General features: G+C 38.0%; 1 protein-coding gene across 1 annotated transcript; it reads left to right on the forward strand.

Moving 5' to 3' along the window:
• The first annotated feature begins 5454 nt into the window (after nucleotides 1-5454).
• On the forward strand, nucleotides 5455-20313 carry tmem154 (transmembrane protein 154). Its single transcript, XM_084714449.1, has 9 exons — nucleotides 5455-5557; nucleotides 7157-7330; nucleotides 10827-10910; nucleotides 11123-11167; nucleotides 11312-11494; nucleotides 11882-11936; nucleotides 13703-13779; nucleotides 15765-15807; nucleotides 19253-20313. The coding sequence occupies exons 1-8, from the start codon at nucleotides 5455-5457 to the stop codon at nucleotides 15794-15796; spliced, it is 753 nt and encodes a 250-aa protein (XP_084570575.1). The 3' UTR covers nucleotides 15797-15807; nucleotides 19253-20313.
• The last annotated feature ends 3390 nt before the right edge of the window (nucleotides 20314-23703 follow it).

Here is a 23703-nt window from a genome sequence, read left to right on the forward strand (position 1 = left end):
ATTGTATATATAATGTATATTGAAATGGGTGTTTATAAATTGTATATATGAGATGTGATAATAGTGGAAAAAGGGATAGGAATATTCAAGTGTGCAGTTCTTCCTACTCCTTTTTAAACATACAGTAGTTCTTTTATGTTGCTTGAGTATTTGTTTGTTGAGTTTTTTGTAAAGGTTTATTGTTTGCTGCACTTTATTGATATTCTTTTTTGTTTTAATCTTTTATTTTAATTTCTTTTTTTTACATGTATGGGTTACACAGTTCAAAAGTGATATTACACAACAGCTGGTACGTGTCACATTCTTCTTCTTTGTCCTCCCTCTTCAGCCACGTTCCCACTTCCTCAAAACTATTAATTGCCATTTTCTATCTGCACTAGAGGACCTCAGACTTTTTCCACCTAATTTCCCCTTTCACCAGCTCACCTGTTCTCACTTCTCTCATCAGTCACTCACTACATATACCTGCACTTTGCCAGTTCATCCTAGTTACCCTGCGCCTCGTACTTGACTCTGACTCTGCTCCTTTACCAGGACCAGGACCTGAATCTCTCTGCCTGTCACCCTGTCAGACAGACAGCGCCTGTACCTTCCTGCCCACCAACACCTGCCTATAAACTCATCAACTGTATGTACAATGAATCAGTGACCTGCACCAGTCTGCCTGTGTTTTCTGCCAGTTGCATCCTTCCCATGCTTTCTGCACTCCTACACTGTCTCAGTGCACGAATGTAAAGATGATGATTTGTGGTCTGTTTTATTTGTTTACTTTACTTTTATTTGTCAGTCAACTGTCTTTTTGACGTGTTTATGAACAGCTCAAACAAATCCTACTGATTCTACCTGTCTGTGATGCATTTATAAAGTATGTGTATTTGTTGTGTATCATAAATAAGACCACATACGGTTAATCCATCAAATTTCTGTTCGTCTCTGACTGAAGGAGGTCATGACGGTATCCTGCTGTTGCTGTCCAAACAATGGGTTTGTGTCACTTTTTTTTTTAGCTCATTTAGTCTAATAAAATTATTCTATTCAGTCGTTTACGTGTTACTGAATAAAGGGAACTTTGTTTGTTTTATTATGACAAAGACAAAATTAAGTTCACCATCAGTTCAAAAGGAAACTTATACAATCAAAATTCACGTTGTCACTGCGTTTTATTCAGTCAGCACACACAGTACAATAAGCAAAGGCAGTACACAACATATGCATTAATATACAATAAGTATAAACTGTATTAACAGTATAAGCATAGTCAACAGTATGTACTAAAGGGACAGTTCACCCCAAAATCCAAAATACATTTTTATTTATTTTATTTTTTGGTGTGATTGGCTGAGTTTTCGGAGATATTGGCTATAGAGATGTCTGCTTTCTGTCCGGTGTAATGGGACTAAATGACACTTGGCACATGGTGCTCAAAGCACAGAAAAAAAAATCCAGAGGGATAATTAGCACCACAGACCACAGGAAAATGTGAATTTTTGACTTGGGGGTGAACTGTTCCTTTTAAGAAGTGACAAAAAAAGATGCAGGCCTTATACTCAGTGTAGGATCCGTCTAAATTAAGCTGCTTCAGTGGGACCAGTTGAGACCAGTCAGACTCATCCATCATCTCAGGGTTCACTTGGTTCTTATGCTGAAAAGATCAGATATGAAGCCACAGAACCAGCCCTGGTTTGCTTTTGACACAATCACTTTAAAATCCAACTAAATCCCTATAAGAAATAACTTTACCCTTCACATGCTTTTGTGTGCTTTTGACCCAGGGCTGTTTTTCATGGTGAGAGAGTGCTTCCAACTTAATGGCGACAGTTTGACATCACAATAACCTGAGGGGCAAAATGAGGCTCATCAAGAAATTTCCTAGTTTGGTGTGAAAGAACTCGATAGGCCTGCAGAAAACCCTGATCTCAGCTTCATCTAATGCATTTGGGATGAACCGAAATTACTGTCATCTGATCTGATTATCACTGCACACCCCACCTCACTGATGCCCCTGATATGATGTTCAGGTGACGGTGGCGATCACTTCTGGTAATGAAGCGTTTATGTGTGTCTTCGCTCTTATTTTACATAACTGGAAATTTCATGCACGTCTGCAGTGATGTCAGATTTCTTCAGAACTCCTAAAAGGTGCCAGCAGAAGCAGAAAAAAACATGTCCAAGGAGGGAGAATCCGACATGTAATACTTTTCACCTCATCAAAGACGCGCAGTTTGTCAGAAAATCCTCACGCCTTTCTGTGGAACAGTGGAAGAAGTGAATCCCACACACTGGGCCTTTTCCACCACTGGAGACAAAAATACCACTATCACAATAATAATTAAAACAAATTTAATAACAAAAGAATGAAACTGATTTTGTAAATGTCTTCTAAAGCAGGGGCGTCAAAGTCATTTTGTTCATGGTCTCAAGTGGGTCAGACCAGTAAAACCATTTAAAAATAACCTATAAATAACAATATACCCATTTTTTATTTTAAGCACAAAGAAATTCACATGCATTCCAAAAAAACATTAATTAATGAACCATCCATTTACAAAACAGAAATAGACTGTCATTGCCGGTGCATTAGATTACAGTCAAATGCACAAAACATTTATGCGTTTTAGAACTTAAGAACAACAATGTAGTGGTTTGCTTCTTTATGATTCAAAGGACTTCTGTTAATTCCTCTTTTAATTTTGCAGACATTTTCCGCTGCATCACTACTCAGCACAAACTGAGGTGGAGATAATGAGGAAATTTAAGTTATTTTCTGTCTTACAAACCACTAGTAAATCAAAAATTGTGGTAGTACTTTAGTGACAAGGCTCCACTAATATTGTCTTGTGGCAGATGTCTGATACTGATTATTTTGCACTGACGCCACTGACTGACAATATTTTGCACAGCATTAAAAATCTTTCAATATGACCACAATAAGTTCTTTGTATTCTAATCTGGAATTGATGACGGCTCTGCAACTGTTTACACTCTGCAAAGTCGTCATACATTTGTCACACCTGTTCCAAAACGTCGCATGCAGTCAATCATATTCTCATTAATAAAGAAAGTGCGCGTCAACTGACTGCAGTTACACCTTCGACAGTCTGACTCAGACCATATTACTCATGAGGTCTTTTGAGGGAGCAGCAGCTGATACTAACCTCACACAGTGTGAGCTGTCTGCTCTGTCGCACATGAGCGTCAAACAGAGATTCTTTAGAAAAATATTTTCAGCGTTTGGTTTAATCTGTTTCATGTTTTAAGGCTATATTCACCCAGAGACCTGAAACCTTTACTACTCTGTTTTCTTCTCTTACCAGAGAGTTTATGCTGCGTAAAGGTTTTTACCGTTTAATTCCTTGTCATGATTATTCCAAATAACTGTGTATTATATATACACACATGGCATTCCCATCAGCCTCAGCTCTAGTTTTGAGTTCTAATTTAGTGTTAATTACCAAATGTTAGTGTATAAAACATTAAATTGACACAGCCAACATTGTAAACATACAGTGTTGGAAAGTAGTGAACTACAAACTACTAGTTAAACTTTTCCGTAGCTTGCTGTTTATATTTGCATAGAAACTCAGGTAGTTAAATTAGTTTTTTTTTGCTATTTTTTGTGTAGTTAACAACTGAAACTATGAACAATCATGTGCCATAAAATGAAAGGAAAGATTTTGTTTTTATTTTACCATTGTAAAATAACTGACTGATGGATATTTTGTACAAAAGCAAAGCTAACATTCCTCGCACTTTCCCATTAATAGTGAGGTATTTTGGTGTTTTTTGTTTATGTATGAGCTGTGAACAAGTGGGCACTTCTTCGAATAAACTCAAACACATCATCTAATAATAATGATGATAATTATACTTACCATATAAATATGATTGATACAGTGATACATGAATGCGCATTATGATAGGTAATGCCAATGCTTACCCTGTGAATATTTTATTATTATTATTATTATTATTATTATTATTATTATTATTATTATAATTTTATGTTTTTTCTGTTGTTGTATTTGTTTGATTGCCTCCCAGAGCAGCTTTGCTTCTTCAACTGTGAAGCAGCTTGCAAAACTATGCTTTCAAAGTAGCTTCCCCATCACTGTAAACGTTATACTTGCTTAATATGAGCATGTTAGCATTGTCATGGTAAACATGTCGACATGCTGTTGTTAAAGGGACAGTTCACCCCAGAATCAAAAATACACATTTTTACACTTACCTGTAGCGCTCTTTATCCATCTAGATAGTTTTGGTGTGAGCTGCAGAGGTTTTGAGATGTCGGCCACAGTAGAGATGTTCGCCTTCTCTTGAATATGATGGGACTAAGTGGCGCTCAGCTTTTGGTGCTCAAAGCACTGACAAAAATACATGCAAAACTAAACACCAGTGTCACTTTCCAGAAATCATGACACAGTTGCTTAGGATCATTTTTCATGTTGGAACTATTTTCTTTCTACCATAGAAAACACACCACAGGCCATTTTGTCTCATTAGATGCAGAAATCTCTACAGCTGGTATTTCCAGAACTGTGAAAATCACACCAAAACTATCTAGTTGGATCAATATCACTACAGGCAAGAGGAAAAAATGATTTTTGGGCTCACAGAGTCACAGTGTCCTGGGTGACTTTACCCTTTAGCCTGATTCGGCTCTTGCAAGAATTACTAAATATTGCCTAACCTTCTTGAGGCTTCTGAGAACTCTAACTTGTTCACAGAGGAAGTGGCAATGAACGTCCAATTTCATGCCAGTTGTGATGAATTGATAACAGTCACAGTTGACAGAAATCGCAAACCCCGGTCGTCACGTTGGAACCTGTTTCTGTTGGTAGATGAAGAAGAGATTGTGGAGCTCTGTTTATAGCAGCCCTTCAGCCTTCTTCCCCATAGATAATCATAACTGCATGACCCTCCCTCATATTCAGGATCCCTATTCTGCAACAAAGAGGGACTTATGATCAGAAAAATAGGGCAACAAACAAATATACTGTGAACTTAACAACCTTGGAGTTGTTTTATTTTAAGCAGCAGTGTTTTTTTTCTCAGTGTTTTCAGGAGATAACCGAGCAGCTGGCATTCTCTGAGTTCTTACAGATAGTTTTTTTTTCCCTTCCTTTAAAGTTTGTTCAGCTTCCCCCGGCACTCACTCTGTAGGCCTGCATACCTACCCACCAGGAATGTGACTGTGCTGCTGCTGAGGAGCCGTCAGACTTGTGGCGACAAGCACACTGATGATTGCATCACATCCGAGTGAGTTATCTGACTGAGTCTCAGGGTGTGTGTGTGTGTGTGTGTGTGTGTGTGTGTGTGTGTGTGTGTGTGTGTGTGTGTGTGTGAGTGAGTGAGAGTCTTTTTTTTTTCTTTTCCTTCCATTTAACATGTTAAGTCTGATCAGGAAGTGTGATGCCGTGACAGTACAGGAGGAAGCAGGCACACAATGGCACTATGTCTGTCTCCTGGCCTGGTAGCATGAGAAGCCCCCAGCTGAAGACCCCTCGTCTTCTTCTTCTTCTTCTTCTACTACTACTGAGTTCTCTGACCGCGACAGGTAGGAGTGGATGATTTTTTACTCTCCGAATTAAGACACAGCAGCACTTTCCATGCTGCCGTCTCCTCCCTGATTTCTCTTTTGTGCTTTAGTTTACTTTTCTGAGTTTGTGATTGCGGGTGTAACTAAATGACAGAATTAAAGGTTAAGTATTATTCTAACTGAAAAAATTTAAGAACTTTTGGACAGACTAAAAACACAACTTAAGTACCCAAAGCACTAAAATTTTGTGTTCTATTTTGGTCTCGTCTTACATCAATCCACTTTTTGGTAAAACGGTGCCATGTTTAGAAACTTAATCTTTCCTGAATTTCAAATTGAATTGTTCTCTGAGATTTATAGTTAAAGTTACTTTTGAAAACAGTAGTAATAATAACTTAATTTTAAAAAAACAGGGTTTATAAAGTAGGATACCCAGTGGCCGTATAACAACAGAAAACCAAACAGTACATGCTAAACAAAAGCAAGACAAAGCTAAAATTAAGATAAATAGTACATTGTGCACCAGAGTCTATTAGCTTTTCACAATCTGACATTCCTCTTTTGCTTAAAAACTTTTCTTGAGCAAGAGAAATATTTTCTCACTAAGTGAAATTATGTACAACATGACAAAGCTCTGTCGGGAACATGTTGCTCAATATGTCTCCACCTATTCCTCATTGTCCAATAGGTGGATTTTGCAACAGGTCATATTTTTGTAACAAGTTGAAATCATGCACACGGAAGTTATTAGTTCCTGCGTGATTCATCTCTTTCTGACAGTTACTCTGTTTGGCTGCTGATGCTGTTTTTGAAACCAGGCTCCCTGCAGAAACAACTGTCTTCATCCTCTTGTGTGTTTCACTTTGACTTTACTGCAAATGCTGCACACGTGTTACCTTTGAGGTCCCACGTGTAAGATTATGGCAGAAATGGAATGCAATATTCATTCAGTTTGTGTTAATTGGTTTATAATCACCTGAAAATATGAATCGGTGTGTTTTTCTTACCATAGAATGAGCCATTTATGCATACAGAGAGTGTGGGTCTTCTTCCACTGCAGCCCTCACTGCTACATGCCACTACATCCTACACACTGGTCCTTTAAAGGATAAATATGTAGTGTATTAACAGTACTAAATTAAAAAATGATCGTGATATCTAATCAGTGAATAATGAAACATGTTAAGTTGAAATACTGGCTTCTCTGACAACAGCACTGCAGTCAGCATGCTCTATTTTGAAATTTCCATTTCAATACAAATTGTGTGTTTTTGTTTGCCAGTTTCACATTTACAATTAACGCCTAATGTTCACAGAGTGATTAAGTGTCAGTTTATGAGCTGTAAGAAATCACTGACAATCTTTTAAAAAGAGGAGATTATGTTGAAAAGTTATATTTTACTTTAACAGATGCTTAAAAGCATTTCAACATTGTTTTGTACTGTTATTCTTATTATTTTACATTTTGATACCAAGATTTTTAATTTTACTTCAAATGTATATCAGTTCCAGATATCGGTTTCCCTGGTTACAAACCCTCTCTAGCCTTTCCACTCTATCCTTCTTAATACTGTGACAGTGCAGTGATGTAAAGTAATGAGTGGTGTTGAATTGCAGTGTTATGCCAAGATGAAGATTCGACGGGTGGAGCAGTGGAAGAGAACCCAGTAACAGAACCACAAACTCTACCAGAAACAGAAACTGAACCAGGGCCAGTACCAGGTCTAGATCCATATCCAGATGAATATCCAGGTCCAGGTCCTTTAGGAGATGATCTTACAGAGACCTCAGGTGAGACATTAATAATAACAGAAATTCCAGAATTAATAATTCACTATGTGGTCAAAAGTATGTGGACAGGTGTTTCGTGTGGGGCTGTTTTTCATTGCTGAACTACATCTGTTGGTTCCAAATCATTTTAATTTCCTTTATTTGACCCGGTAAAAGTCTCATTGAGACATCCGGTCAAGAGGGTTACATGGTATAAAAGTACACACACATTATCCAGTTATGATGCATAAACAGATATGAGATTCTACAACCATCTAAAGATAACAGTAGATTGAGAAGCAAACACACTGACCAACACTGCTTTTGTCCAGATCCTTTGAAAACCGACTTGAATCCACCATGGTAAAAGGTTTTGACAGTTTCTTTCTTTTCTCTTATCTTGTTAGATATGTGACACAGTAGTTGGTCAAGATTGAAAGACGGAGAAAGAGCGCGGTATGACACGTAACAATCGTCCCAAACTGGGGATGCTGTAGTTATAGACAGTGTTGAGCGACTTACTAAGGAAGTGTAATAAGTTACTTTTTACTTACTGCTCCTTTAGAACATAATAATATTGCCTTACTTATTACTTGATATAAAAAGTAATTAGTTATATTATCATTATATTGCTATATTTATTTTGTAACTTTTTGCACTCAAAAGTTGGACTGCTGATTCACTGATGTCGACTTCTCTGAGTCTGACCTTCAGATTAGCCTTCACCACATATTCTGTCTGAAGGAGCCAAACAAACTCAAAATCATGATAATGTGGAACATTTTTGCAAATTTTCTTTCCTCATTCTCCATCCTTTATTAAGCTTTTTGGCCGGCAGCTGACATGACCTGCCCTGATCCGCCGCATACATACATCATCATAAGACAGCCTACCCAAGTAACTCAGTACCTCAGAGTTACCTGAAATTGTAACTGTAATGCAATTGCTGTTTTGGAAATTGTAATCCCTTACACTACCTGTTTCTGGAAAAAAGTAACAAGTAAGGGATAATGTACAGTGAACAGGTCATTATTGTGAAATAAATCCTGACAGGATGATGCAGGTCTTGAATAATCCTAAAGGGGTTTATTTTACAATACCGGCCTGCTTATTACATGGCTGCTTAGCCCCCCGAAAAATATTTGGCACGCATTTATGTGACACAAAATATCAATTTTAAAATGATGAATGGCTGTATCTTGCAAAAGTGACCTGCTCACTGTACATTGTCCCACATGTTACATGGTTATGTACCAAAAGAGTCAATAATCTGGCTCACGATTTTAATGTTAGAAATGATGTCACGGATTTAAAAATCTTATTGCTCCTCTAAAATCTATGGTCAGAACTGTGTGCATGACAACAGTCTGTTCGCCATAGCAACGGCCTGTTATACATAGCAACCGTTTGCTATAAAGAAATAACAGACTTTAATCGAGTATTTAAGAGTTTGCCTTTTAACCATAAGACCGAGTCCAGGAAAGAGCGGCGTATCAGCACTCTGTCTCTGTCTTTGCACTGTGAAAACACAGGCCATAATGGTTTTGAACACGTAGACTGAACTGTCTGCACATTGTTGTAGGCAATACTGATCTTCCATCCTCGTGGCAGAAATTAGGGGAAGGCCCTTTCTTGTTTCAACATGTTTTCAAAGCGGGGTCCATAACGAAATGGTTTTCTAACACTGCTGCAGAAAGACTTGACTTGCCTGCACAGACTAGCCTCTGAGCTGTAGCTTTCATGTTTTATTTTTCCTGTTATTCATATTTTCTCTAAATTCTATTTTCCATGTAAAAAAAATTTAGTTAATAAAAAAAAGAGATTCAAGATTTCTTCTTTCCTCTCCCATTAAACATCTCACAACACCACAGATTTATCTGGTGACCTAACTACTCATTTGTTTCTAAAATAGTCAAAAATAGCTCCACCTCAGTTACAACGGTAAAGTGCTTCTTCCACAGACACACCAGTATTAACACTTAAATAGTGTCAAATGTAATAATATATCAGTCACATTTTTCTGCAAATAGACCACTTTTGATGTTAAAATGCTTCTTCTATGGGACGTCTTGCACTGAAGTAGAAGCTGTTGATCATCTTTCTGTAGTTTAGTGTCTCTGTGGTCATTTTGTCTCTCTTTCAGTGGTGGACATTAACAATTTGAGTACTGTACTTGAGTACATTTTTTTGAGTATCTGTACTTTACTTTTTTTTGGAAACTTATGACTTTCACTCCTCTATATTTCTATATACTATATATATATACTATATACACTCCACTATACGACAAATATTATACTTTTGACTCCACTACATTTCTAGGAAATCGTTACTTTTAGGCTAAGCCTAGCTTTGTTGCCGTTTTTTTTCTTTTCTAAAATGCAATTGGTCACACGCTGCGTTTCTGTGTTAGCCAAGCGGTTCAACAGAACGGCGAGTTCGTGAAAGCAGACTGTACTGCACAGTAAACCTTGCAACTCCCTGTTGTTAATGTGTGGGGAGAAAAAAAAACCCTGCTGCTCTCAGGGGGAGGGAGGTTTCGAGGTGTTTCTATAGGCTTTGTGTATACTTTGTAATTTGTACTTTTGAATACTTAAGTATTTTTAAAAGCACTCTAGTACTTTAACTCGAGTAAAATGTTGCCTGCGCAACTTTCACTTGTAGTTGAGTAATATTTGACCAGGAGTATCTATACTTTGACTCAAGTACTGAGGTTGAGTACTTTGTTTTGGTCTCTTTGTAGTTATTTTGTCTCTCTTTGTGGTCCTTTTGCCTGTCCCCGTGGTTATTATGTGCTTCTATGTAGTCATGTGGTGTCTCCTTGTGGTCATTTTGTTTCTCTTTGTCGTTGTTTTGGTATCTTTGTGGGCATTTTGACCCTCCTTGTCATTGTTATGTGTTTTTTTGTTGTTGATTTGTGTTTCTCTTTTTTTTTTTTAAAGATTTTTTGGGGCCTTTATTGACAGGACAGGTGAAGATAGACAGGACAGGTGGGAGACAGAGGGTACAGCATGCAGCACAGGGTCACAGGATGGAATTGACCTCAGTTTACTGCAATAAGGACTCGTCCCTCAGTACAAGAGGAACACACTCTACCAAGTGAATTTCTTTGAGCGACGGGAGGGCCCCTGATCTTTTGAGCCCCTCAGACCTCAGTATTGCTTCTCTACTTAGAACTATGAAAAAGTAGTACTGTAGTGTTTCTTCTTAACTTTGGTTCCTTTTGTGCAACTAAACTTACTTAACTTTTGATTTTGGAATTTTGTTGTATATTTCTCTACACTATTTGATCCTCATTCTGGTTAGAAAGTGTTCTATAAGTTTATTTCTTTTAACTTAACTGAACCAAGCCCTTGGGGAAACACTTCCCAAAAGTGTGGAAACATAACAGTTTTATTAGTTTTAGAATGAGATGTTCAACAAACACATAATCACGTGCAACACTCCGGTGTCCACATACTTTTGGCCATGTATAATGAAGTGCCACAAACAAGCTCATGACTGTTACTCACTGTAGGCGTTGGCTTGGTAACGTCGGACTCTCTGTTTGTAGATCCATCCACAGCTGATCCTGAAACCACTGGCCCAAAAGAGGATCCAGGTCAGTTGACAACAGCTTTTATTTGTCTGTGTCCACCCTGAGGATAAGTGATTCACAAACGATTTACTGTTCAGTTGTTCAGCATTTGATATTATCAATTTCATGTCACTTCTTGGCACCATCTAGTGCAAAGAAGAAAATAACAGTTAGTCAGTCCTCAATGAAACATTTTAATAAAATCCTCTAATTATTTCCTCCGCTGTTGTTTCCAGTTGTCGTGACCACAAATAATGGAGGCTCAGGAAACGGCCTTGAGGGTATGACCTAACACCCCAGCACAGTGCTGATATGTGTTTAAATTTCTGTAAATGTAAAAGTCGTTTTGACTAAATGACAGGAGGACAAGAACAACAGCACAATCTAAAGACTGATGATTGTTAATTGTTGCCTTCCGTCTGCAGTGATTGCAGAAGCGACAGCAAACCCGAACCCTGTGATTCCAAGCGTCCCTCCACCGGGAGACGGCGAGGGTTTGAGTCCCGTCATCATCCTGATCCCCGTGGTGCTGGTGGTGTTGATCATCGCCATGATAGTGTGCGGTATTTTCATCAACCGCAGGTGGAACCAAAAAGCAAGCGATCAAGGTTTGTAAAGGAACACTTTAAAGGGTCAGTTCACCCAAATCACAGAAAGCCAATAAACAGAAAACAAAACATCTTTTCCCACTTACGCCTGATGACCAATGCAGATGGTTTTGGTTTGCAGTAGGGGCAGATGTAATTTTGTTTTCATTTTTAAAGTATTGACAGCGATTGGAGCTATTTTCTACCAAAAGTAAAATATAGTGGCATCTGTTCATAGTGAGATCTGAGTATTATCCTGAAGATGTAACCAACCTATTAAAAAGCTCAGCTGCTATTTGATCTAAATAGGTTTGGATCTTTTAAAGTAAAATGGACTGTGTTCAGTTACTGTCATGCTATTTGCATTTATCACAATAAGGATGACTGAGGCATGTTCTCTTCTCATAGAGCTCAGAAAAGAGGATCCATATTTAGATGGGACCAGCACAGAAAAGGTGCCGATGTAAGTATTGAGAATTTAATTGTTTTTGCCTACAGCTGTTAATTTGAAGGCCTGTTGGGGACAACGTAACATGTTTCATTTGAAAGAAATTTGCAGTATCTTCATGTCCAGTGATTAGTATGAGTTTCTCAATGTGTAGTTTCCTGTTTGAAATCTTTATGCAAATGCGGTTTGGGTTTCATATGCATATGAAAGTGAGAGTTATGTTAAAGGCACATCTTGTAGATAGATCTCTATTACAGCGGCACTGTCTTGCTATGCAGAGAGCAAAAGCACTTTTAAGTTCTAACTAGAATGGGACCCAGAGAGCACAGACAGCATAATGATAATATTCACTGTGTCTGGATATATTTCAATAGGCTTATTTTCGTTATAGCGACTTGGAAAAAAACAGGGTAATATAGACATTACTTATTTCTTACATACCTGCTGCATTTGTTTCCACTGTGATGTTTGAGTTTGTTGTTAGTCACAGCACACCATTTACTTTAAAGGGACATTCACCCCCAAGGTTAAAAAAATACATAGTTTTTCCCTCGTTTGCCTTCTTTCAAATATAATGGGACTAAATGGCCCACTATACCAGTGGTTCCCAACCTTTTTTCCTTTTAGTTAACATGCGCAAATCTGATTCTGACGACCTCAGAGCAGACAAAGTCTTGGGGACAGCCTGTGATTTCTGGCATTTCAAGGGGGGCCCGGACCCAAGGTTGAGAACCAATGCACTATACAGCAGTGTTAATCAATGTTGAAAGTGAAGTTCAACCATATTGCACAGAGTTGAACTGGTTGAGGCTCCCTAGCTGGATGAATGGTAACAGTGTACAGGTCACAGTAATAATTCTCCAAGAATCACCAACTCGCCGTTAGTGACCTCACATCCCCATTCCCTATTAAATGAAACACAACAAACCTGATGAGATTATAGATCAGTGAAGTTGAATTTGTACAGTAATGATACATGGTCTCGTCAATAAAAGATTAACACTAGGTCATCATAAAATAATAAACATGAACACATAGTCCACAAAAGTAAAAGTAAAAAGAGTAAACTGCATGAACAGTGTTGTATTAGCAACACATTAGCCTCAAACAGCTAACAGCTAGCTTAGCAGCAAACTGTTGGCAGAAACATCAACAAATAAGAAATTAACACAACACTGTGACTGAAAAAATTACCTGAAAATAATACTCACACAAAGGTATTTGGAAAGTAGATAAAAGATGCCTGTTGTTATTTGTTTGGTCATAGATCTGATCAACATGGTGGATGTAACTGCTCTGGAACTCTGCCAGTAGTTGCTAATAGCAACATTCAACTGGAACTAACTGCCGGTGTCATGCTGCCTTGTTAGCTTGTAGATACAATGAGAACTTGTGTACCCAAAATGCTTTACATTCAAGTGGTTAAGTCCAATTTTCTTCATACATATTACAGAATTATTAAGACAAACTGTATAACTAATTTTACAATATATTTGATGCACAGTATGACTCACCATCCACCGAAAAACGCATTTCCCTGGCCTCCGCCATTTCTGACAGATGTCAGCAAACACACAACTCTTGATCATGGAGTGTTAGAAAATTTCCCCACTTCAGAGCTTATGAATGCCACAAGAGGTGGGTGTTCATGTGGACACTTCTCATGAACACGGAAAACACGGCCGCATTTTCAGTCAGCATCAGACAATTTAAAGTTAGTTTGTTGACCTTGCTTTATGTCTTTGATTTTCAAAACAGTTTTCTTTTTTTGCACTCTTCAGGCCCATGTTTGAAGAAGATGTGCCCTCTGTCCTGGAGCTAGAAATGCACGAGTTGGACCAATGGATGAAAAAAGATGGTGGGTGTCTTTCAGTAAAAATATAGCATATCTGAAACCATGAGTCAGTGATGTTATAAAAATAGGCGCCTCAAACATCAAAGTCAAAAACAAAAAAAAAGTTTTTTTTTTTTTTTTTTGCAGAGAAGACGTCAATCTGAGGGGATTTCCTGAGAAATGCTATAAAGAAATGATATCACGCGTAGCAGTCATTCATTACTTATATCAAGAGCTGTAATTTGCTGAAACATAGCAGTCAGAATGCCAAGTGTAGTTAGCAAGATCACAGCTAACACTGACAAGTAATGCTAACTAGCTATGAACACGTTTGTCACCAAGAAACAGACAAACAATTCAAATGCTACACAAACAAACACGACTGACAAACACTGTCAGTTGAAGTCTTTTCTTTGCACAGCATATGTTTGTCGACATACCCTGATGTTACAAATGCTTTGTTTGGAGAAATCTGTCCAATTTGTTCATTTTAAGCTGTTGATTGTGAGTAACTCCACACATGCCTCTCCTTTGCATTTCAAAATGTTTTGGTAAAGCCAACATTTATTATTTTCCTTGTCTTTTTGTTTCCAACTTCATGTAGAGTGAGGAAATCATAACATAACATATAGCATTGTTATGCATTTGTCAGCTGACCCTTCATAGATCCCTAAGACCCTTTTGGAACCTCAACTTTACCCTTTCTTGTTTCCTGTACTTCGATATGCTTCGATAAGAAAACCAGAAGAAAAGAACATTTTGAAGATGGTTCACAGGTGTTGCTGAGGGACCTGCAAAAGTGACATATAGTCACATCTTAAGTTAGCATTAGTAAAACACAAGCTAACTAACTAGCTAGTCAGGCGATAGCAAGGTAGTTAATTGGTGTTTCCCTTTATAGTAAAACAGTAGCTTACTAGCTGGTTAATCTACTTGAATTGTTTGCTAGCTAGTTACGTCTGATACCTAATGTTAGAAAAAGCTAGCTAACTAGCTAGGTAATTTACATCAACCATTAGCTACCTTGTTAGCCAGCATTTTGCTAACATCAGCTAACTTTAAATGTGACTATATAGCCTATGTGTCTCTCTTAGACGAGCCAAGGACATAACATATCTTCATAGGAAACAGGAATGGAGAGTTGGCAGAGGCTCCTCCACTCCTCAACTGTTACTGGAGCACAGAGCGAAATCGGGAAATGGTGAAATGGTCGGTCAGGCAAATAAATATGCCATTTGTTTGCCAATCGACAGTCAGTGTTGTTATGTGGAAAAAGTGAATGAAACTTGGGTTCTTTCAGTCTGCCTCTATCAGAGTGGACAAACCTGATGTACAACTGGATTATTAAATCTTCAGGAAATGTAGACATTTTTCACTTTTTATAAAGTTAAGACACTTTATTTTTGCTGTATTGATAGTGTTCAACTTTAGTTAGACCATTACTAAAACTCTTTTCTGATTCACTTTGACCTACAGGCGCAGTAGGTACACCTGTCATTTATTTAATATCCTCATTAACTAACCTATGATGAAGAGTTTGCCACTGACAAACATACTGACTGGCTGCTTTTACAGTGCTTGTTTTCACTCAAAGAGGGGCGTGGTTGTGGGGCGTGACATATGGCTAAATTATAATTATCATTGCCAAAATGTTCCCCATTGTACATTTGTTCTTATTGAATTTCTAAATTACACCTTTTGTGATTGTCTGCACTGAGATGGAAATCAGAGGGGGAAAAAAATAAAAAATGGGAATACAGGGAAACATTTCTAATAAGAGTAGGTGAGAGTTTTTCCAGCAGAGGTCACTGCTGCTCATGTTAATTCTGAGCCCAACGTCACTGTCTTTTCCTGATGTCAGTTTATAATCATTTTTGCAAATACCATATATCTCTTAGTTCTTTATTACTTTTGGAAATTAAGTTGCAACATTTCCATGCATAAAAGATAAGATCACTAAGGGTTTAGTAATTATTTCACATGTTTGCTCATTGGTTTGTTTGTTCTAGGTGAAACTACAGAGGACTCTAAACTCCCATGAATCTATTTATGGTGAGTGTAATTTACACTTATTCAATATTTGTTTTATTTAGTTTCTTGATATGATCAGAGAGCTATTCTCCTGGCACATTTTAGTAATAATGTTCCTGAAAATGCCTGTTTTTTTTAATGTATTCAACTCTAAAAAGTTGATTATAGATATCAAAACAAATATAAATGCATAAAGGTGGAGAAGGTATTTATTAGCTGAACTTGCTATAAATATTTCCTCTCCTGCTCTTCTGTGAACTTTGAGACTTTTGGCAACGATGACTAAATCATACAGTCACTGTGCCACAGCCAGCAGCAGTGTGTCACTGCACGAGCAATTAATTATTACACAACACTCCTGCAGGTGTGAATACAACCTAATGACCTATCTCATCGTGAATAATAATGTAATTATCTAATTGCCTGCGGTATAAACATTGAGACATTACGACTAACCTATTACACACAGCCTTTACACAATAACGCTAACACAACACAGAACAAGAGTCGACTTTCCAAACAGTTTCCTTCTCTCTGCCAGCCTCTGTTTGTTTTGATGCACCAGCTGGTTTCAGTATAGCTGTGACTGATGAACTGTGACCCTTTCATCATTACACATGGTACTGTTTGAAAGCACAAACACTCCTAACATCTGTTAGTGATTACAACAGGCATGCATGGAAGTGTGGCGCAACTTAACCCCGGGATAGTCTCCTTACTGGAAGGGCTGGGAAGGCGAGGTCAAGGTCCACTCAGCGAATTGTTGACCAATGTCATTCACACAGTGCTTTTTCTCAGGATTTTATTTCCAAAGCTGTGCAAGGGTTAGAGGGTATTTTCATTCAGCACAGAGGCACTCTGTACACATGATGTTACTCAAGAGGCCTCAAAACAGAAGTAAATGTAATGTTACGGCTGCTGTGGTTGCACAATGTGATGCCACCTTCTGCAGCAGCTGTGTCCTGTCTGTCAGACCTGAGAAATTCCATAGAAACTTAAACGCAACAGACGATCAAATTAAAGTAAGAAAACATACACAATGTTTTTGAGACTGCTTACAAGGCAAGTTTTGAAACCTACCAGTAACTTAGTTTGAACCGAGCAAAAGTAGCATTAATTTTAGTGTGTTTCTGTCAACATGATGAATGTACGGCCAGTATAAACTCTCCTTTTAGCTCTGTTTAGCTCCTGGGGGAAATGTTTTAGCTGCTAAGTATGCCACTATCCTCAGTAGCTAGTTACTAACTTTGTCTGTCTGCTGTTTAGTGCAGGGCAGGTGATATGTGGCGGATTTATCTGAGCTTTTTTTTGCTAAATACAGCTGTCTGCTGCAGCTGGAAATGAGGTTGACAAGACAGTGAGAGTGAACCAAAACAGGAAAAATTAGCTGAAAGATGCTAAAACCTGCAGAGTTGGGTGATAACTGATGGTTTGTTATCATGAGTGAACCGTCATACTCGCCACACAATCATGTAACCCTTAGATTCTCAAACTGTGGTATGCGCACTATTGGTGGTATGTGAGCTCCCTCTAGTGGTACATGAAGGAATGTCAGAAATATTTTTCTAAATGAAATAAATTCATTTAAAAACATATTATAGGTCAAAATACAAGACAAATTCCAATTAAGCGACATAAAATATGAGAATACTATTAAAATAAGTTTTCTCTTTCCTGTATTTATGTATCAATATCAGTCTACTTCATAATTACGATCGTGCAGGTAGTGTGCACATACTGTATGGCATCCATGATTAGCATCGGTTACGAGCTAAACTGTGATGATAAGATAATAAGTGGAGGTAAAATGTAGATACTGAAAAATAATGGTTCAAAAACACTGCAGCCATGGCTCAAATCTGTAACTATTTGGAAAAGAAGTACAGATCAGGAGGAGAATATTTCAAGCAGCTGTGTTGAAAACAAAGTGGATGACAGTGAACTGAGCACAAGTGCTAGTGGCAACTTAAGAAGCATCAATCAGGGTTGCCCCATGTACTGAGGCTGTTGGTCCTCAGCAGCAGTTGCTGGTTCAATTCCCGCCTGTGGCCCATTTGCTGCATGTAATTCCCCCTCTCTCTGCCCCCTTTCCTGTCATATCTTCAGCAGCCCCTGTCCAAAATAAAGGCAAAAAGTCCAAAAAATAATCTAAAAAAAAAAGAAGAAGCACCAGCTGCATACATTAGACCAATGCTACTGTTGATTATTATAGTGATAAATAACAGTTATCAAGACTTATAACTAATTCACATAGCAAATAATAAATGTCAGTGTATAAGTCTGCTAGTAAATGTTTAAAAACCTCATGAGTTGGCCAACACTTTGTGACATAACACTGTTTGATTTGTATTTGGGACATCGCTGTGCTCTGCTCAGCTTACATTGATCTCAAGTAAAAGTGTAGGTTGTGTCCTTGTTAGTTTTGTTGCTGGACCTATTTATTCTTGAGTTTGTCCAATGTCCTTTGTGATTGAGAACAGTCAGTAAATGTGAAAGAAATTTACTGGACATACCTTCTGTGAAAAAGCCTCCCCCTAGTGGTGACTCCAGGATGTTCACGTCTAATTTCTGTCTCCTCATCTGGAATCTATCTCACTTCACGCACATTTTGGACAAAGCAAAACCCGCAGCAGTCTGAAGTCCATCACACATCAGGCTCTGTTTGGATATTAAGGACTTAAATACTTCAAACTATTCCACCTGTCCTGTGGTGTGAAGTGCATGTAGTGCAAGCGAGTTTTATTGTTTGTTTGATAGTTTGCTTATGGTTTGCTGTTGACGAGTTAACAGGCTGTTTCAGCTCCACACACTGTTATATGTTTCTCTGCTGTAGGCCAGCTTTGTGTCAAACTGTACAGTGTAATATGCATAGTTTTGCTATTTTTGAGTTAAATGTATAATCTGCAACATAAAAACACAATATAAACACTCACTGCATTTTTTTTTTACCATTATTCTGCTGTACTGGGACATTTCACTGACCCAAAATGTTGGTATTAGATGTTGTGATGTGTTTAGAAACATCTTGGATAAATCCCACTGACTTTACCTTGAAAGGGTAAATCATTTTTTAACCTGGGCCATATTTTTATTTTGGTGTCAGAATGATTTATATGTACAAAAACTTTTGGGACTGGTTGAGTAGATCGCCTTGGCCGTCTGTGGCTGAAATTTAATCCTTGGGGACAATTGTGACTGACTAGAATTGCTTGTTTTTGCCACTGACAAGCTCGGATTGTTACTCTAAGTGTCTGACAACATAATGGAAAGAATCGCTACAGAGACACACCTTCTCAGACAGACTTTTATTGTGTGACTTGTTGTTGTTTTAACACATTAACACTGACTGAGGACACAGCAGTGACAGCCTCTGAACTCAGAGTTCAGAGATTATAGAGGAAAGATCTCTCTTTTCCTCGGTGTCTCTGACATTGACACCTCTCTCTCCCATGATTTTCTTCTGCAGGTTAACAAAGGACGCTATCCCGGTATGCAAGGACGCGCAGTTGCCAACTTGAATATTCTGACCTTTCTACCCAGCGACATTTGTGACACCGGACAAAGGAACCCATATGACTGCCGGGAAACAATCTCACAACCCTACAAACATTTTTGTGACTTTTTAAATTAAATGATCAGTTTTGTTGCGATGTGCAACAGTTGGACTTTTTGTTATGAAAGTGATCAGTGTTTATGTCATGCTTTTCCTGTTTTGATCGTATCGTTGAACTACCATGTAAATGCACAGTGTTTTCTGTCTCAATTAAATCAACCAGAGTGAAAAGTATTATGTTTAAATATAAAACACAGTGCTGTAGCTACCAAACATTCTCATATTTGTTCTGTTAAAGAGTAAACTGTGGTCACCTTAAAGCACATTTGGCCTCACAAATATGACTGTTCATAGTTTCTGCTGACGGTTTGTCTTCAGCTCAAAGCCTCTTTGTTGTTTTACACTATGTGACTCCCTCCAGCTGCAGGTTTTAATGGGGAAATATCCTGTTGGAGATTGTAGGCATGCATGACAGAGAGGGCCACTCCTTTTCATGCCTGTGCAAAGCTGGTTAGGGTGTTGCAGAGAAAGTGTTTTTATTCAGAAGCTGAAATCCCAAAGTATGAAATCAGTTGGATTCTATTTCTGAGTCTGACTTTGATAAATTATTGCTTGTTTCTGAAACAGCTTTCTAAAAGCTGCTGCTACTGATAAGTTTTTCATCTCACCGTAGATAATGACTGTCTGACTGAATACTTTGTGTGCTATTCAGATGTTTTATTTTTCAGTTTTGGCTTCTATTAAGTGTTTAATCTAAGCAGTCCATCACACTGATCTAAATGTGAGTGCAACTTTCTAAACGTGTCAGTCAGTATTTTGCAGTATCTTGCACTGTAAATATGAGAATACAATATACCAAAAGATGTTATTTTCAAAGAATGCCTTTTGTAAATATTTCATATAAGGTTGTAGTATTGTTATTTTGCTAATGAAGCTTTGAGAAGAAGTTTGGTAAATAAAATATCTTGATAAAATTGTGACGTCTGAACATTTTTATCCATACCGGCAGTGTGGCTCTAGGGATGATAATGGCGGTTGGTTGATTCAAATTGAAACATCTCAACAATTATTGGATGCATTGCCAAGAAATTTTGCACATACATGGTTCCTAGAGTATGAATCCTAATGGCTTTGATGATCCCCAAACTTGTCTTTTAGCATCAATATGAGGTCGGCATTTGTGTTTTTGAATGAATGTCTTGACAAATATTGGATGGATTGTCATGAAATCTGGTCCACCCAAGCTGTGTTTCCACCACAGGAACTTTTCTCAGGGACTAGGAATCTTTGGAGGAACTCAGTGTGTTCCTACATGGGGACCGGGGTCTGCATCAAGGTCCAATATGGCGGCAGCATTTGTGTAATGCAGCAACAGGCCGAAGTGGTCAATACACTGTCTACATACAGCATTGCTATGTATATGATTTTACCTCCCAAAAAGTCCCATTTGCCCATTTGTCCAATTTTCTGCGGGTCTGTAGACCTCGGTCAAACATAGACAACAGGATCGAAGACCCTTTCCCTGGACTAAAAGTTCCAGGGTACAAAGCTATGCCTCAGCTGTACTTAAGGCTAATGAGCCTTTTCTGCGTGTTAACACACTAAAGTAAGACGAGGAGGATGGTAAACATTTCACCTGCTAAACATCAGCGTCTTCGTATTGTGAGCATGTTAGCATCTTGATGTTGAACTGATTATAAAGCAAATCTTTATGAAGTTCATGAAAAGTCCATACTTCTGAAATGATTAACAGTCTCAACTAAAACACAGTGACATAAGGTCATACCTGAACATGTTTCTGCAGATTACTTGACATGCTACATTCTAAAGGCAGTGTATTTTATAGAATATGGGAGCCTTTTCTGTCCTGTGTCGGATTAGATATTTCTACTTTTCTTGCTAGAGGGTTTATGCCGTATAGATGTTTTGTTAAGTTTTGTTTGTCCTACATTATGTAATACCCGAGTCTCTCTCCTGCACTGATATCCGTGTCTGTGAGCCGAGGTGTTTTGTTTTTGTTTTGTTTTTTCTTTGTTTTTCTTGAGGGGAGAAATGCGAAATAAGATCAATGGCTTATTCCATCCATGCACTTCTCTGCTTCTGTGGAACTGATGTTGTTTCCCGGCAATCAAATAATGTAAAGTCACATTTAAATTCATCACGTTGTTTTAAAAATGACATTAAATTCAAAAGAGCAGGTTTAAGTGTGTTACATCGGTCCGATATGTGTGTCTTTCCCAGCACACTCTCTGTCTCAGACTTCATGTCTGCTGCTGTAAATCTACTGATGAGTTTGCTTCACGTTCCTCTTTGAGCTCTGTGTCTGATGGAATTCATACCAGAGGAAGGTCTGAGGGACCAAGGACGGACAATCTACACAAACCAATGAATACAAATGAGAAATAAGTCTTTCACTCCATTTTCTCTTTTCTCCTTTTCGCTCTCTTTCTCATTAGATTTCCAGACAGCAGTTCTGGCTGTCACAGCACAATGTCTGCATCGTCACTGCTGTCTGGCTGCTCAGACGCTGCTGACTAAACATTGAGAATTTCATGATCAACAGCTAAACCCTATAAGGAAGTACCGAATTACCGTTTACACAGGTACAACAAGCCTGCCTTTTGTCCGTTAGTAATTTAAGATCGAAGCATCACACCTAAAGGCTTGCCCTGTCATGTTTGCATCACCTCAAAAATAAGATCCAATTTGGAAAAACAGAGACCATCTCACATTCTTTTATCTTTTCAGGTATTGAACACTGCAGCCTCTTTGCTTGTCTGAACCAAAACAACTAATGAAAGGCTGAACTGTAAGTATGCTTTACCACACCTGTCTTGGCTCCAAGCGAGGTTTAAAATTGATTTGATAATCTTATTAATTACATTTAAGGGGTACTCCACTGACTTTATATGTCAAGTTGAGTTTTCTAGTTAAGTTTATTACCCAGCCTGTGAAAACAGTTAAATCAATCAAGTTTGTTTGTACCATGTAAAGGTAAAGGTCAATTTTATTGTCACATATACTGTTATACAAAGCACAACATACAGTGAGATTCAGTTTGCATTTAACCCATCCTAGTATTAGGTGCTATATGGCGCCCAGGTACCGGGTGTCAGCATGCTTTTTTTTTTTTTTTTTTAAATCATGCGTACAGTTATAATGAAATGTACCCAGGTCATATGACAGCTGTATTAATGTCTTCTGTGGCTTTGGAGGACCTCAGAATTCAGCTTTGAAAGAATGAACTCCTTTTTTGTTCCTTAACTTTAGCTTGGAGACAGAGACCCTGGAGACATGGAGTTCGAAAGCTGTGGGCGTTTACCTGCATCAGGGAGGATCTGGCAAAAGATGCTGCATTACTGAATGCAGCATTCTTCTTTCCCTCAAATGCAATACTTAATCACTGGAGTACTCTTTAAAGGCAACTCAATGTGTTCCTCCTTTGTTTATGTCTTGTGACAGCATGCTGAATATCTACCTCTCTTCCATTTTATTAATCAAACAATCAGTCAATTAATCATGAAATCAATCTGCAGATTAATTGATAAATAAGAAAATATAATGTTGCATTCACTTGCTCCTCAGATGGTCTCATTACCATCAGGAGGTCGTCCTTTTGACTTTGTGCTAATGAGCTTTAAAGTTGCAATGAGGAAACAACACGGATGTTACAAAGTGTAGGGTTATTGTTTTTGTACTTGTTTTTGTGTCTTGATGATGAGTTTGCTGAGACTAGCATCATGTTGCTATTGAAGTTTACTGAAACAGTTTGGAACTTTATATTACAAAGCAATTTTGTCCCCAACTTGTTGCTGTACTGGAACATTCCCTAAAACCACTAAAATATATTGCCTTGCCTCACTTGTTATTAAGAGTTAATGCTAATAAATAACTTTTCTAACTAATCCCGGTCACTCTACGTGGAGAGCAGCTAAAGTTTACAACCTAACAGGCCTACTAGAACAAATTAAATGAGGACAAAAATTGATATGCAATACACGAAAAGTTTAATCAATCCAACATTTACTTTTTCACTTTACTTTTGTCCATCATGTCAACAGACAGCAGCTCAACAAGTCGTATAACAAAATTTTCACTGACTTTCCGAGTTGTTATGTCAACTTGAGGAGGCATTCACACAAATTTTCCCAACCAATTTTTGCCAATTATTCGACCACCACATGAATGCATAGTTATTTACAGGCCCTAATTTTTTATTTGTTGCCTGGTGTAAAGTTCCTTGCGCTCTGTAAAGAAAGATGGTCAAATTATTTCGATTACTTTGTTTACAAATTAATACAAACACAATATTACCTTATTGAGAAATTAGAAAAACTGTAAATCTGTACTACCTTGGATGCTAA

Source organism: Lutjanus erythropterus, chromosome 3 (genome assembly GCF_056507025.1).
Source record: "Lutjanus erythropterus isolate fLutEry1 chromosome 3, fLutEry1.hap2, whole genome shotgun sequence".
Lineage (NCBI taxonomy): Eukaryota > Metazoa > Chordata > Actinopteri > Lutjaniformes > Lutjanidae > Lutjanus > Lutjanus erythropterus.

Coding starts and splice junctions, on each gene's coding strand:
- tmem154 (XM_084714449.1), top strand. CDS start 5,455: ATGTCTGTCTCCTGGCCTGGTAGCATGAGAAGCCCCCAGCTGAAGACC. Junction 5,558..7,156: donor GAGTTCTCTGACCGCGACAG/GTAGGAGTGGAT, acceptor GTTGAATTGCAG/TGTTATGCCAAGATGAAGAT. Junction 10,911..11,122: donor TGGCCCAAAAGAGGATCCAG/GTCAGTTGACAA, acceptor TGTTGTTTCCAG/TTGTCGTGACCACAAATAAT.